The 15051-nt window shown below is 53.3% G+C and overlaps 1 protein-coding gene across 1 annotated transcript in view; it reads left to right on the forward strand.

The window, feature by feature from the left end:
* KIRREL3 (kirre like nephrin family adhesion molecule 3) overlaps positions 1-15051 on the forward strand; it is a 141220-nt gene that overhangs the window by 119565 nt on the left and 6604 nt on the right. Inside the window, 5 exon segments of the mRNA XM_075034913.1 lie at positions 3674-3774; positions 3890-4088; positions 5241-5276; positions 8452-8559; positions 12669-12778. Coding sequence (XP_074891014.1) covers positions 3674-3774; positions 3890-4088; positions 5241-5276; positions 8452-8559; positions 12669-12778 — 554 coding nt within the window.

The raw sequence follows: 15051 nt of genomic DNA on the forward strand, positions 1-15051 counted from the left end.
AGTTGCAGAGAGAGGCTGGCAGCCCGTCCCTGTGCCAAAGCGTGAGGCCACCAGCCTGAAAGGAAGGAGATATGATTCAAAGTCTGGTTAAGGGGAAGGAGGATTATGCAAACGAGCAGCGTTTGGCAGGGCCAGAGCAGCGGAGGCAAAAAGGAAGCGAGGAACTGTTGGTGCCATCATAAATCAGCAGCAGTCGGATTTATGGCCCCTGCACGAGCCAAAGCTTCTTGATGCTCCTGAATGCACACAAGCCTGGTTGAAGCTCCCACCCCGGTAGGAGAAGCACCCCAAGATCAACTTCACAGCAGGATTGCCTGCGGTACAGTCCGTCAATGCATCGTCCTGGCTTGGCAGGGGCTGCTGAGCAGGGACCACCACCCCTGCCTGTCTTGCTCTGCAAGAAGATGTTTGTTAGAAGGGCTGGACAACCCTGGGTGGCTAATTCAGGATTTAATTTGCCTGGGATTCACCACAACAAACAAACTGAGCCTGCCAGAGAGCTGAGAGCACAGCAGGGGCTGACCTGCTGCCCTGCTTGGTCAGGAGAACATCATGGTGTCCCCTCAGCTCATGCCTGCAGCAGCCCGTTGACAGCTTCATCAAGCACGTCTCCACCACTGCTTGTGGATGGAGACCTTGGGATGGTTCCTTGCAATTCCAGGCAGCCCAGGGTTTCTGCAGGAAACAAGGAGTTAAACCGGCTTCTCCTGCCAAACCATTTCCAACTTTGCGAGGGCTTGGGAGGAAAAGTTCAGGTGGACTCAAGCAGGCTGGAGAAGTCAAGGCCATCTTTTCATTCCTCCAAGGCTCCCGAGTCAGCAAGCTGCCTTCTCTTTTGTGCGAGCCGCCAGAACCGCACAAATAAATTGGCACCGGTGTGCTAAAAATAACCGCAACCAATAGCTCCATCATTTATATCCATAGCAACATTGTTTAAAGCCTTTTTCCTGCCTGTGGGCTGTCTCACACTTAGCGCTGAATGCCAAACCGGAGATTGGCAGCTTTTTCATAAGGAGCCAGAGCCTGGTGGAGAATCAAATGCCGGCCCCAAATGTGAAGAGGCTGCAACTTCATGCTATTATTTCTGGGCATGTTCATCTCACAAATGGTCTTTAGTCATACGCTATTATCATGATGATAAGCCTTCGACTCTGAACTCCTAAAGCAATAATAAAACCCAAAGCCGTTGGCATTTGTGCCATTTAAAATCCACTCGCCTTGGGGAAAATGATCCTTTTAATGATTATTAAGCTATTTTTCTCTAGCGTCACCCAGTCTTGGAGCTCTTCCAGAATTTATAAGTAACATACAACCATTGAAATAGAGAGAAGATGGCTTTTTTTTATCATTATTTAGGCCTGGCCTACAGATCCCATCGCTGCTCTTGCCTCTGTTGGCTTGGGATTCAGCAGTGATCAGGGCAGGCGAGCAGGAGGATCACCTAGCACATGTTTAGCTAGCCAAGAAGCTCATCCTGCATGCCTTGTGCCACCCTTGGAGGATGTTGGGACCAAATGGGTCCCCATCGCATGTCCCGTCCAGGGGGAAAAAGCCCCAGCACACATTTAGGGCCATCTGCCCGTCACACTTGGCTGTCGGCACGGTTCTGCTCTTGCACCAGACGTGGGAGTGAAGGCCAAGGCTAGCTGGCATTGCTACCTTGGGCATGCTTGCAAAGAGCTATTTCACAAAGGCAAGGTGCCATTTGCATCCTCCTGAAGGGAGGCAAAGCAAGGAATCAACCGAACTCTCCTGAGACCCCAGCCAGCACTTCTGAAAGATGGGCTTTCAGCGATGGATAAAAGAGAATGCACTCCTTGGGAGCGTGCCTCGAAGAACATCTTGAAGAAGAGCATTTGGGCAGAAAACCACAACGAAAATGTCTTTTTTTGTCTTTTCCACTAACATACAGCTATGACCACTACATCAAAACAAGTCCTGACCTTCTCCTTCACGCACAGCTCCTGCTATTACCAATTTTGACGGCAGCTCACTTTCAGCAGTAATTTCCTGAGCTGCCAGAACCGTGTGTCTAGTCACTGGTCAGTGAAATGCACTTCACAGAGCTAGTTTTCCGTGCATCTCACCTTGGAACATCATAGGGGAGGAAGGATAGGGCTGTATCTCAGTGGGAAGTGTTTGGGGAGTGTGAAGGTTTGGTGCAGGAAGGTGTTACTGGGATAATTTCAGTAGGCAACTGTATGTATGAATGCACCAGAGTGAAGAATTTAGCATTTCGGTACATCTTTGTGCATTCTGCAAATTCATAAATGGGCGATTTGGATGAGAATCAGTGTGGCAAACCTGTTTCTCCCCACTTTACCCCAAATCCCTGAGACTTTATTCTTAAAGGAACACAACAGCAGCAAGGCAGGCTGAAAAAATGGGAAAAGTTTCTCAAATCCACAAAAGATGGGAGAGAGGATGAGCACAGCAAGCTCTCCCACTCTAACCATCCCAGAGACCGGGGCTCAAGACCCAGCTAAGGTTGTCCCCAGCGGTATGTTGGCCTCTTGTAGCAACTTCTGTTGCATCTCTTCCACTTTGCATGGTCGGTATGGAGCCTGATGGTGTTTGCACATCGCTCCACACGTGTGCATGGATGGGCATGACACCAAGACTGTGTTTTCTGACAAACTCAAACCCAGGAGTGACAACCCAGACTGGACATCTGAAATAGCCGAGCTGGGGCAGGGGGGGATCTGCCCCTGCCTCTTCCCTCTCCCTGCCCTGTGCTGCCTGCCTGCAGCCCAGCTTGTTGCTGTTTTCTTTTCTGCCAGCGGTAAGCCACTCATAGAAATGCAAATCTGCTTTAATTAAGGAGGCTAATAAACAGCAATTAGGATCCCAGCTCTTGTGCTGGATCCCTTGGGTTGATCCCTTCCTCAGGGGGAGGTCCCCTCCGCAGGGCTGTTGGAAGAGTGGGGGACACGCTGATCCCACCAAGCCGTGCTCTCCTCTCCAACCCCTTTTCTCCCAACCGTGTCTTCAAGATGTCCACCAAGGGAAGACAAGGACTTTGCCCTTCACAAGCCACCGCAGCCAGTGCGTTCGGCCTCGTGGTGCTCAGGGAGAGCCTTTCCCAGTCAGGCTGGGCTCCTTTCGGCATCCGAATGGCACAGGAGAGCCCAGCTGATGGGGTCCCAAGGCTTTTCCAGCAGAAATTTCTCCACTGCATCAGGCAGGCTGATTGCAGGTCACTGATGGTGACTGCCGGTCAGTGCCTCCTGCCCTCCTACTGCTTCCTTAAGCACCTGGGGAACAATTAGTGTAATGGTTGCTTAACAAATCTGGGAGATCACAGAAGAGGAACACCAGGTAGGCTGGGGTCTTGCTTTGCTTCTGGAGCAGAGAGCCCTTCTCAGAGGCCGGGTTCACCAAGGAGATTCCCGCAGGGTGATTTAGTCACGGTCCAACACTGGGGATGTGGCAGCAGAGATGGGGAGGCAGTGGTGCTTTGTGGGAGCTTTGCAGAAAACCAGCGAAAAGCAAAGCCCCACTCTGTGTCCCTCTGCATCACAGGAGGCGAGGGAGCTGTTGCTCCATCCCTCCCCCTCAGAGGGACCCCAGTGTCCCTCCGTGCCTCCGCTAACACCCCCCCCCCAGTGCCACCAGTACCTTGTATTGCAGCCACCCATGTGAGACACCAGCGTCCCTCTCCTCTCTCTTGCAGGGCCACCCATCATCTCCAGCACCCAGACACAGCACGCCCTGCACGGCCAGAAAGGGCAGATCAAGTGCTTCATCCGCAGCACCCCGCCGCCAGACCGAATTGTGAGTACCATCCCATGGGGCAGCACCTCGTGGGGCATGGTGGGTATCCTGCACGCCTTAGGGCGCCCTACGGTGGGCAAACCTGCCCCAGGCTGACCCCTCTCTTGCTTGGCAGGCTTGGTCCTGGAAGGAGAACGTCCTGGAGTCTGGGACCTCCGGGCGCTACACGGTGGAGACGGTCAGCACAGATGAGGGCGTTATCTCCACGCTGACCATCAGCAACATCGTCCGAGCCGATTTCCAAACCATTTACAACTGCACTGCCTGGAACAGCTTCGGCTCAGACACGGAGATCATCCGGCTCAAAGAGCAAGGTGGGCATCGCTGAGGAGCTGGGCAGTGGGAATTAGCACCCGGCCGGGCTGTAAGAGTGGGGAGACGCTGTGAGAGGCAGGAGGTGCTCAGAAAAGCTCTTGGGATGTCAAAGAGGAAATTAGGAAGGATGGTGAAAATGCTCTGGCCGTACTAGCTGTAGGATCTCATCCTTAAGGTACCTGGTCCTGGCAGAGGGTCAGGAGGTGGGACAAGCCCTGCAAAGTCTCTGCTTGATACAGTATTGCCCCATTTTGCCTGTTCTGCTGAAGGTGGAGGGCACAGGCCAATCCTGCACCCCTTACTCCCTGCCCTACGGCACAAGGTGATGCCACTGCCACAGGCTGGAAGATCATTTATAGCCTTGGAGAAACAGGAATGGCTGCTCCTACTGGACCCCACTGCTCCGCGGTGATGGGAGTGAGCAGGGGGAAGGCGTTTGGGCTGGTGGCAACCCTCCGTCCTGGCCACCAGCCACGATGCCAGCACGTGTTTTGCAGGGCTGGGCTTACCCACCCAGCCTCAAAGGCACCTCGAGCAATTCTCAGGGGATGGCCAGGGGATTTCCTCTCTCAGGGCTCTCCATAGCAAGGGAAGGAGATAGCTTTTGTGAGGAACCCTTAGCTCCTGGAGGGACTCCAGTTCTCTTCTATTTTATTAAATGCCAGGGCAGGCAGGTGGATTGTCCTCATTAAGCCGTGATTTATAGGCAAGGCTGCCGTCCAGATTAAATCAGAGCTAAATGAACCCCTTAAAATTAGCCTTGGGCTTCTTCCAACGCAAACAGAGCCAGTGGTTTTTCCAGGTCGTCTGCCAGTCAGCGGGAGCGCTCAGCGGCAAGCCTGGGTCCCGGCGGAGGGTGGCCGGGAAGCCGAGCCGGGTCGGAGCCGGCGCCACAGCATCCGAGTCCGCAGCCGACTCCGCATCTGAGATCCGAGCATCCCTGCTAGGTGGTGCAAGGGGACACCCCTGCCCAGGGCAGGGGGACACCGTAGGGTGGCTGAGGATGCCGTAGGGTGGCAGGGGACATCCCCTTCATGGGGACATCCCTGCGCTCAGAGCAGAAAGCGGAGCAGAGGGCTGAGCGCTCAGGAAGACTGACGTGTGCGCTTGGGCTGTGCAAGGCTGTGGACACTTGCTTTATTTTCAAACAGGTACGGAAATGAAATCAGGAGCTGGTATTCAAGCAGGTATGGAAATCATGAGCTGACGGTGAATGTGAATTGTCCCCAGCCATTACCACACCTGAGGACCCGGCGTCCTCCTCCTGGCCCGGCAGTTTTCGGCAGGGCAGGCAGGGCCGGGCAGGGCAGGGCAGGGTAGGAAGGGGTGTAGAAAAGCTGCAGGGCAGTGAGCGGGGCACGGACTGAGAAGCTGGAGTGGTCCGGTCTCTGCTTTGCCACTGACCCGCTCTGCAAACCAACACTGCCTTTCTGTGCCCCAGCTCCCCAGCCACTGAGAGGGGCATACTATTATGCAGCCGCATTTTATAAGTGCTGCGAAAGGGACCACTTAAGCGCTATTATGGGGCAAAAAAGAGGGAGAAGTACAAGTTTACGGGGTCATTTGCAGACATCAGCTTGTCTCAGCATCTTGGGAGAGTGCTAGCCAGCAGCCAGAGCAGGGCTGAATGGATATTTGGGCAGATGCTGTGGGATGTGCTGCCATTGTGCCTTCCTCGTCCTCTGCACCAGAGCAGGGTTCAGGGGGGAGCACATAGCCAGAAAACTGCTCCTCATCAGCTCGCCCTAGTCTTCGGGACACAGTTTACCATCCCAGCTGCTGGTTCCTGCCACTGCCCTTTTGCATTTACCTTTGTTTTCAGCCCAGGAGAGCCCAGGGCACTTTCCCCACCCCATTCCCTGCATGATTCTCCATCACCTTCATCACCATCACTACCTGCTTCTTGCTTAGCTCTGCATTACAGATCCCACTCCGCCAAAGCTGAGAGAGCCAGCAAGCACTCCCAGGGACCCCAGGCTCCTGTCTCCTCACCCTTTTGCTCCATATTCCCCTGGGAGAGCCAAAGAAATCCCACGATGAGTTACCTCCATTGATAGGAGCGCTGCCTAACAAGTGGCCTCAGGCCACCCAGAGAAGAAAATCCCGGTTTCTTCTTGCTGTGGCTCAGCTGGTGTGTTGGAGGATGCTGGTTTTAGGATGAGCTCCTTGGTGCAGCTGGAACCAGCTCCAGCATCTGCTACGTGAGCTCCAGCTCCAGCCTTGCAGAGCACTCAAGGGGACTTGCCTTTTCACCGGAGGCCCCGGGGGAATTCTCGCACCACGGTGGTGAGCACTCTCAGCAGGTTTGGCGATTGACTCAGTGGTGACTCATGTCACCTGTGACCCCGCTCCAGTGACAAGTGACACATCAAGGGACCAGCAGGCCCAGGCAGAAAATTCATGAGCAAGCCAGAAACTGAAACGCATCAGCATAAACCACCAACTGAATCACTTGAAACAACAAGCTAAGCGGGGAAAATTAAAGGCTCTTTTTACATCAAGTGTGAGCAGAAGAGGCTAAACTCAACCAGCACCATTTTTTTACCACCCTGCAGTTCTCAAAGTAGGGCTCAGGCCCCATGAGGCCCCATGGCCACTGCTAAAGGGTAACATGAAGTGACTTTATAACTCCCCTGTCCCAGCTGGGTTTAGATAACAATGAAGAAACCCTTCGCTGACTACACGGGAAAGACGCTGGTGGAATTACAACTCCCCCCAGTCCCACCAGTAAGGATGCATGCCCCTTAGGAAGGCTGAAAGGCACAAGCAGGATTTGTGATCTCAGGTCCAGCATGAAATTCGTGGTCAACACCAGCTCCACACCAGTGGACAATGAGAAATGGTTTCCTTATCACCCAGTCGAGTGTCAGCCATCAGGCTGCAGGGCTTTGCTTCTCAGCTAGATCACCCATGTGTCCCCATGGTCCAGCAGCATTCACATTCTCCACCTGCACAGACGAGGAGGAAAGAGGACCACCTCTCTGTATCCATTTTTCCCTAAATTCGTCCCGTCCATTTGCAAGGCAGGAGCTGCGAGGAGAAAACACGCATTGGAGGTGTCCGGGAAAGCGGTGAGGACACGCTCACCCGGCTTAGCCGGCCATCCTGGAAAGGGTTACCCCTCTCTTGGCCCGCTGTGGGGTCACAAGAGCCTATGAGGATGCTTAGGGAGAACAGGAATGGGGACCTATAGGTTTCTGCTGCTTTTGGGGAGAGGCTCTGCAGGATGCAGTTTATCATCCCAGCCAAGGAAGGCAATTTGTGGTACCCACAGCTTTGGTGTCCTGCGAGTGGGAGTGCTGCCTGTCACTGCCTGGCAATAATCCAAAGAGCAGGCACCAACCCAACACTCGCTGTTAAGTAGGAGTTGTGCTTTGAGGGACTGGAGGAACTGAGCAGGGAGATAACAAGGCTCTCGGGCTGCAAATCTGACCCTCTCACCATAAATGTGATCGCATATTCCACCGTCCCCGCACCTCACAAGCTGCCGCCTGGCTCTGCACAAATAAATCAGCTTCGCTGGCGGAGCTGCGGTCTGAAATCCCCGCCGGGAACCCGGCTACAAAGTTATTGTAGGCAGAAGGACGCGAGCGTGTAACGGCCGTGCTGCGGCAGGCTCTGCTCCTCCGGGCTGCCTCCGCAGAGCCCAGCGCGCTCATCCCCGTCCCACAGCCCTCGTCCACCACAGCCGCTTGGCCTCTGCTCATCCCTGGCACGGGCCAGCCCTCCTGTCCCGGTCCTTGTAGCACCCTCAGGGGTTGACGGAAGGAACACGGAATTGATAAGCCAAGGGAGAAGGCAGATTAGGATATAAAACGGGCAGAGGCTGTGAATGATGGCTCTTGGGTTAATTCATCCATATATACTTAATAGCGCCTGCTAAGACAGCTGAGCTACAGCCTCTGGCAGGCAGGCTCAGTGCCCCACTCCATCCTTCCATCCCAGTTCTAACCTCTCTCCCAGCCTGCTCTGAGGCCATTTCTCTTTCTTAATAATATTAACACTCTGTCTTCTTTTGCACTTTTCATCCTCTAGAGATACTCATTCATTAACCTGCAGGGTGCTATTGAGAGCAGTTGTTAACCTGCTCTTCTGGCTCCCTCCTCTTCTCTCCCTCCCAGGGGAAACTGAGGCACAGAGGGCTTGCACAAATTGCAGCGCACACCGATGTCCCATGGACAGCCCATGCCGGCGTCACCCACGCAGGGATGAGGGAGCGGGGAAGGAGGTCCATTTGGCCCCAAAACCCTCCCCAGGCTCATCACCGAGCCACTTTCCAGTAGCCGGGGGTGGGTCCCTTGGGGAAAAGCCACCTCTCCGACCTTCATCCCAGCTTCATGCTCCCTCTCCTTCCTCTTGCAGAGTCGGTGCCGATGGCGGTGATCATCGGAGTGGCCGTGGGGGCCGGTGTGGCGTTCCTGGTGTTGATGGCCACCATCGTCGCCTTCTGCTGCGCCCGCTCCCAGAGGAGTAAGTGTCTCCCCCAGCTCCGCTGCATCCCTTCGGGCAGGGCTGGGGCTAAAGCCTTGGGGGGGGGGGGGGTGAATAGAGTGAGTCACAAAGAAATCAGCGGCTGAATTTACTGACACGGCACCAGCACAATCTGCTCCTCATGTTGGTCTACCAAATGTTCAGCGCCACTGGGCTGCGAACGGCAGCCCTGCGGGAAAAGGAAAGGGTTTTGGAGCATGTGGAATAAACATGCCAGGGTAAATGCTAATCCCCGTTAGCGGCACAGGCAGCACGGGAGGTGTGCAGGGGTTTCCTGGGGGCAAAGGGATTGCAAAGGGACCTGCTCTCAATCCCTCCTTTGGAGAAATCCTGATGTCCAAGAGGGAGAAGTATCCTCACCATGCCGCATCGGTGCTTAAAAACCCTCCTAGGTTTGTGCTCTCTGTTCTGCTTCTGTTTTAATTCTATTTTTCTTGACGTAAAAAGCATATTTCCTCGTGGGAAATTACAGCCAGCTGAGGGGTTTTACATGGGACATGTGGGTTTTGAAGCCTGGCTGTAGTAGGAATACAAGTTAAAGCGACATGAGAGATGCAGGTAGCGGAGAAGGAGGAGTAAACATCGTGGCATCATGTTGCCTCATTGAAAAGACACCGAGAAATTAAAGGAGGATTGTTGGCTAAATGAAAAGGCATCAAACCAGAAGGGAGAGGAGTGTGATTATTTGGAGCATCTCAGGCCACGGGGGAGAAGAGGACATACTCAACGTTGCTTCTGGCTCAGGAGACGTGCAGTACGGATGCCGGGACGCCAAGCTCTGTGTGTGTGTGCCAGAAAACCCAGTTGTTTTCTTTTCTTTTTATTTTTCCCCCTCTTGATCATTTGCAAAGCAATCAAAGACAGCAGCCTCCTCCTGGATTTGGGTATGAACGTATGGCCTCCTGCGGCAGAAATGTGTTTAATTTTAAGAGCAATAATGATGCCTCTCCCTGTTTTATCCCCTGTTTTTTTGAACTCTTGCAGCCTCCATGAGCAAGTATTAACAAATTAAACGGGGGGCAGTCACTGATCTTGCTTTTTGCGGAAGTTTTGCTGATGGACAGGACCCAAGAGCAGGCCAATTCAATGTCACAGAGATCATTCAGCAGCGATGGGCAATTCAGGCACCTGAAGAAAGCAGGGGCCAATCCGTGTTACCATGTCAATGATCGGATGTAATCAGCCGTGCTTTCCCCACACCGCATCATTTGGAGCAGGGGCGAGCATGTGGTTCATTATCTTCCTCTTATTTGATGTAACCAGATGGCACAGGGTTCTTTACAGGACATACAATTTAACACTAATGCCGTGACAACAGATCAAAGACGTGGTGCAGGTGCCAGCTTTCAGAGTCCCTCGCAAGCGGGAAGCGTGCAGAGGACGGGCAGGTCTTTGGGGGAAAAAGCAGAGCTTGTTCTTCCAGGAGGGGACGACCTCATCCCACCCAAACGCCTTGTGTGATTTGTCCCTTGGATTCCCAGGGGTAAATCAGGAATAAGAGGCATTTTCCTTCCTAGGGATGGGAGGATACGTACTGGGAAGAGGGTACTGGGGACATGGTGGCGTGGCAGTGTTTGAAGTCCCTTTTCTCCGCCGTGTTTCCAGTGCTGTCCCACTTAGGACTTTTTGGTCTCCTATAGGCAATGAGCTGCTGGGTCTGGGCATCTTCCCTGCATGCTCCCTGCATTGCCGCTGTTTGGCACCTCCCGCAGTGTAGGATGCTGTGGAGACCCTGGTTGCCATGTCCTGGGGAAAGGTCTGCAGCATCCCCAGACCAGAGCACAGGTCCCCATCCTTCCCACAAGGTTTCTGTGCTGCTTCGCTTTGGAATCGGCGCAAACGAGCAGCAAGAGATCATCCAAGAGATCAGCAAAGATCCTTGCCCTAATCTCCCTTCCCTCCCCAAAGTGAAATAGGAGGAGGAACAGCTTAACCTTTTCCAGAGAGCCGGCCCCAACCGGGAACGCCAGCTCGGTAACAGAGGCTTTCCCGGGTGCTCGCCAGGGCTGCCGCTCAAGAGGAGTGGGATGACGCGGTGCTAACGAAGCAAATCCTGGGTGCAGGTGGGGTTCCCCAGCCTGAGATTCGTGCAGGGAGCAAGGGGTGCTGGTGGCAGTGGGGCTGCTTGGTCCCCCATCATGTGGCTCCAAAAGCCACTTGGAGCTGCCAAAACAGGGTCCCTCCTTGGTTTTGGGGGGAGCTGGGAGCATCAGCAGCTAAACCAGCCCCTGAGTAACACCCATGGTGCAAAACCCTGCGGGGGAGGACATAGCTGTCCCAGGGCGAAGGGCTTTTATCCCAGTTTTGCAGGTGCTAATGCAAACTGGATGCTGTGGCAGCTATCTCCAGCAGCAGGTGAGCGTTAGGAAGGTAGAAGCACCAGGCTGAGAAGGTGAGGAAAGGACTTTCCTCATGGTTAGTGGTGTGAAATCAGCAGAGGTACTACAGAGAGCAGCTCAGGAGTGATGGCACCAGCAGAGCACTTCGATATCAGGAGAGGGACTCATTTCCTACCTGCAGATTCCTCTCCCAGGACAAATACCGGAGCATTGTTGCTTCATTTAAAACAACAGCCTGCAAAAAAAAACCCTCAGCAGGCTGCAGGGACGGCTCCGCACAGCTCCTGGCAGAGGGGACAAGGCGACCCAGCAGTAACTCTGGAGAAGGCATCTCCTGATGGCTGCAACAGGCTGTCGACCGCAACTAATGGCACTGGGGGAGGCAATTCCTGGCCTTGCTTTGGGGAGATGCAGCAAAAAAATGCAGCAGGCACAGACACACTGAACCTGGAGGCTCTGGAAAAGAAAAAAAATAAGACTTTAATGCACATCTGTCTTTGTATCTTTGGTGACTTATCGGCCCAGAGTTATTTAAGGGGGAACACTCCTGGGAGAGGATGTGCAAGACAGTAATTAGCTTCTCCTTGTGATTAAAGATGGAGGCTCCAGCACCAGGACTGTGGTCCCAGCAAGAAAAAAAAAAGAAAAAGCAGTAGTAACTTCCCAGCCAAACCCTTTGCCTTGCACCCTGAGACTCGGAGACGTCTGGGGGTGACAGCAGGGCTGCAGATACCGAGGGCACGGGACGCTGAGATGGATTTATTCAAGGCTGGAGCTTCAAGCCGGTCTTGGTTGTGTGATTCAGTTTACTTACAGATAAACTCACTGTCTCCTCCTGCATGGTCCAGCCTTTGCTGGACTAAGTCGGTGCAGTCCTGGCTTGGCAGGGCGCTGCCGGTTCCTTCGGCTGGAGGTAGATCTAACGAGCCCAGCGCTTCAAGGCAGTTTTGGGTCCAGGAGGGTTGGCGCAGCCATCCTGGGAGGTGAGAGCCAGATCGTAGGCTGAAGCCCGGCTTCAAAGCTGGGAGCTGTTTAGATCTCGCTGTTCAGATTTGCATCCATCTCTGCTTTTCATCCTGGATTTGTGTGGCTGTTTCTGCTCCTCCTGCTCAGTGTCTTTGGTTTAATTTTGCTGAAGTGACTTCTTCAAAGCACGCCTGACACCTTCAGGGAAGGCAGAGAGTCTCTCCAGAAATGTTTCTCTCTGCCCTGCATGAAAACAGGCTGCTTGGAGCAGCAGCCAGGGATCATTTTGTCATTCCCAAAGCCCTGGCTACATCTTTGTTCATTGCTTGGCCTTTTCCATATGCATCTGCACCCCAAACCTGGGGAAGGCTTTTCTCAGGGGCTTCCTGGCATCAGAGAAGAGCTGATACGTCCCTCAGGAGCAATATTTCACGTGCTCGCCGAGCAGACACTGTATATCAGCAGTCTGGACAAACAGCCTGCAATCTGTTTGAGCAGTCCTGATGCAGCCCAGCCCCTGTTAATAGCACCATGAGTATGGCAGAGACTAAGCAAGCTCCCAAAAGAATTAAAATAGAAATCTGAGCTCCCCAGAGGTGAAGGTTTCACATGCCCATAGCTTACGGCAATGCAAATATTGCTGCCCCACTTCTCGGGTGGGCTTGCTGAGCCGGGGTTAATTTTCCCCTGTGCTGCCGGACGTTCTCAGCAATCAGTTGGGTCCTTGAGGATGCTCCACGATTGCCTTCGACTAACCCCTTCTCCATCTCGCTCTTTGCCCAGATCTCAAAGGTGTGGTTTCTGCCAAGAACGATATCCGCGTGGAGATCGTACACAAGGAGCCAGCCTCTGGCAGGGAGACGGAGGAGCACCCAACCATCAAGCAGCTGATGGTAAGGATTTACTTCTTTTCCCCATAAGCAATTACTCTGGGTGTTTGATGGTAACGAGCCCAGGCACGTGTAGTTCAGTGCCGTAATCCCCACTCAAGGCAAAGATGCTCTTCCAAAAATCTTGCTTTTGAAATACACATTCTCCTGCCATAAAAGCTCCTCGAGTGAAACTTTGCTAATGAGGAGGGAGAGCTGGGAGAGGTTTATTGCAGTAGCCCAGCTGCCCGCCGGGCTGATTGCAAAGCAAATTTACCACCTAGCGTGGGGAAAGAGCTGCAGACTGCAAGTAGACACGCAATAGGTGAGCACAATATAATAATAAGCTAATTAGCCAGCGAGAACTGCACTCTCCTGGATGCACTTTAGAGAATTATATGTGCAAAAACAACGTATGTGCACACAGTTGGTTGCAGATTGCTAACGCCGGGAGTGTGGGGCCAGCCTGGACCTGGGTCTGTAATAACCTGGGGGGTGTCACCCTCCTGGGGCCGCTGCCTTTGCCCGAAGGAACCGAACCACACGGGCAGGGCAAGATGCCGATGATTGAGATCCCAGAAAATTCAGCCTCCTCGCAGGGACTGGCACATCCTTGCAGCCTGGCCACGGGCTGCTCCTCTCGCTGGTGTCACCGCCATTCTCCGTGTCTCAGCCCCAATTTGCCTTTGCTTTTGCTTGCTGGTGTTATGTCGTAGGTGACAAATAGAAGCCGAACAAATGGCAAAGCAAGGTGAGCGGCTGTAAAAGGTGAGAGAAAAGAGCAGACAGGAAAGGGAGAAGGGATTGAAGAGGCTGCTTTCTAGGCTGCTGGGTGGTTTTTTCCTGCTCTAACCCTCCAGTTTTTTGGACAGCACGTGTAAGAATCAGTATGCCCTGTCTGCAAAAGCTGTTCGATGAATTACTGGCGGAAAGGCAAGGCTGAGCATCGCAGGGTGGGCAGAATCAATGTCTGCTGGTGCACATATATAGCAAAGGAGACTCAAAATGAGAAGGCGGGAGGAGATGGCGATCCCAGCACCGCTAAGGTTTCTGTGCAAGACCCTTTGTTCCCAGTAGGGCTTTGCCCTGAGGAGTCTGCAAATCCACGGTGGGATTTGCAAGGCTTCACTCGGTGGAAGGACGGTGGAGGCTGGGACTCGGGTTTGGAGCAATCTGCTGAGATGAAGGGCAATGAGGAGGTTCCTCTCCATAGGACCCCGTACCACCATCTGTATAGACAGTGATCAACAGCGCCAAGCCCCGATCTGGCTTCCAAAGGAGGGGCTGAGATCAGCCCAAATGCCACTCAAGACCTTAACCACCAAGCTGGAAGCACGCACGAAGCCTCAGCGGAGGAGACATATGAGGAACATTTACCGCTGATGAGTAAATGAGGAAGAGGATGGTCATGGGAGGCCAGGCACAGGATGTTGCAAGACATCGTGGGGACTTTCTTAGATTGTTTGTCAGAGCCAGAAGGTGATTTCACATTAACGTGTGTCCTTGATAAGGCTGGTACCGGAGCAGTGCAGAGCTGTGCTGTGCACATTTCAATAAGGATGCTGGCAGGATGGAAATGGTGCAGAAAAAAATGACAACATTTATTTGATAGCTGGGAAAACAATGCCTTACGAGGAGAGGTTTACAGAGCTTTAGCTTATTAGCAAGACTTTGGAGAGGTGGTTTGGTTACAGCACAGTATTAAGGGGCTAAGTGCGAACAGGGCAGGCAAAGTTGAGTACTTTTGGATACAACATGAAAGAGCGTAACAGCCTGGCTGCTGGACCGGGAGAAGGTGATTCTCCCCCTCTGTTTGCCAAATCCAGGTGCTTTTGCTGAAGATACATCAGTTGGAAATAACATTGTTGGAGCAACGCTGTTCAAGAGGTTGGAAGAGATGGGCCATAGTCTCCGACCCTGACGCTGGGCAGGTTTGGCACTGGCTGGAAGAAGACATCAAAGCCCGCTCCCCTGCCTGGACTGGAGCCCCCCCATCCTCATCTGCCCTCCACAAGAGCATTCCTATTAAATACTTCCCAATTTCTTCTCTCCTCAGTCCCTGGGCAGCCCCGCCTCTCCCTCATCGCGCTCCTTGCTGTTTCCAACAGCCAGTGTGACCGTCTCTCTCTGGCCATTAAAGACCCAGGCTTCGGAGGCTAAACACGTTCCTAATAAGATGCTCTGAGTTTGTCAATGAAATGATGGATCAAGTTAAAAAAAAATTCATCCTTGCTAATGAGCGGTGATGAGACCTCTCCTGCAGGAGCACAGCACCCCTTGCTTGCTCCCTACCCTCA

This window comes from Buteo buteo, chromosome 9 (assembly GCF_964188355.1).
Source record: "Buteo buteo chromosome 9, bButBut1.hap1.1, whole genome shotgun sequence".
NCBI lineage: Eukaryota > Metazoa > Chordata > Aves > Accipitriformes > Accipitridae > Buteo > Buteo buteo.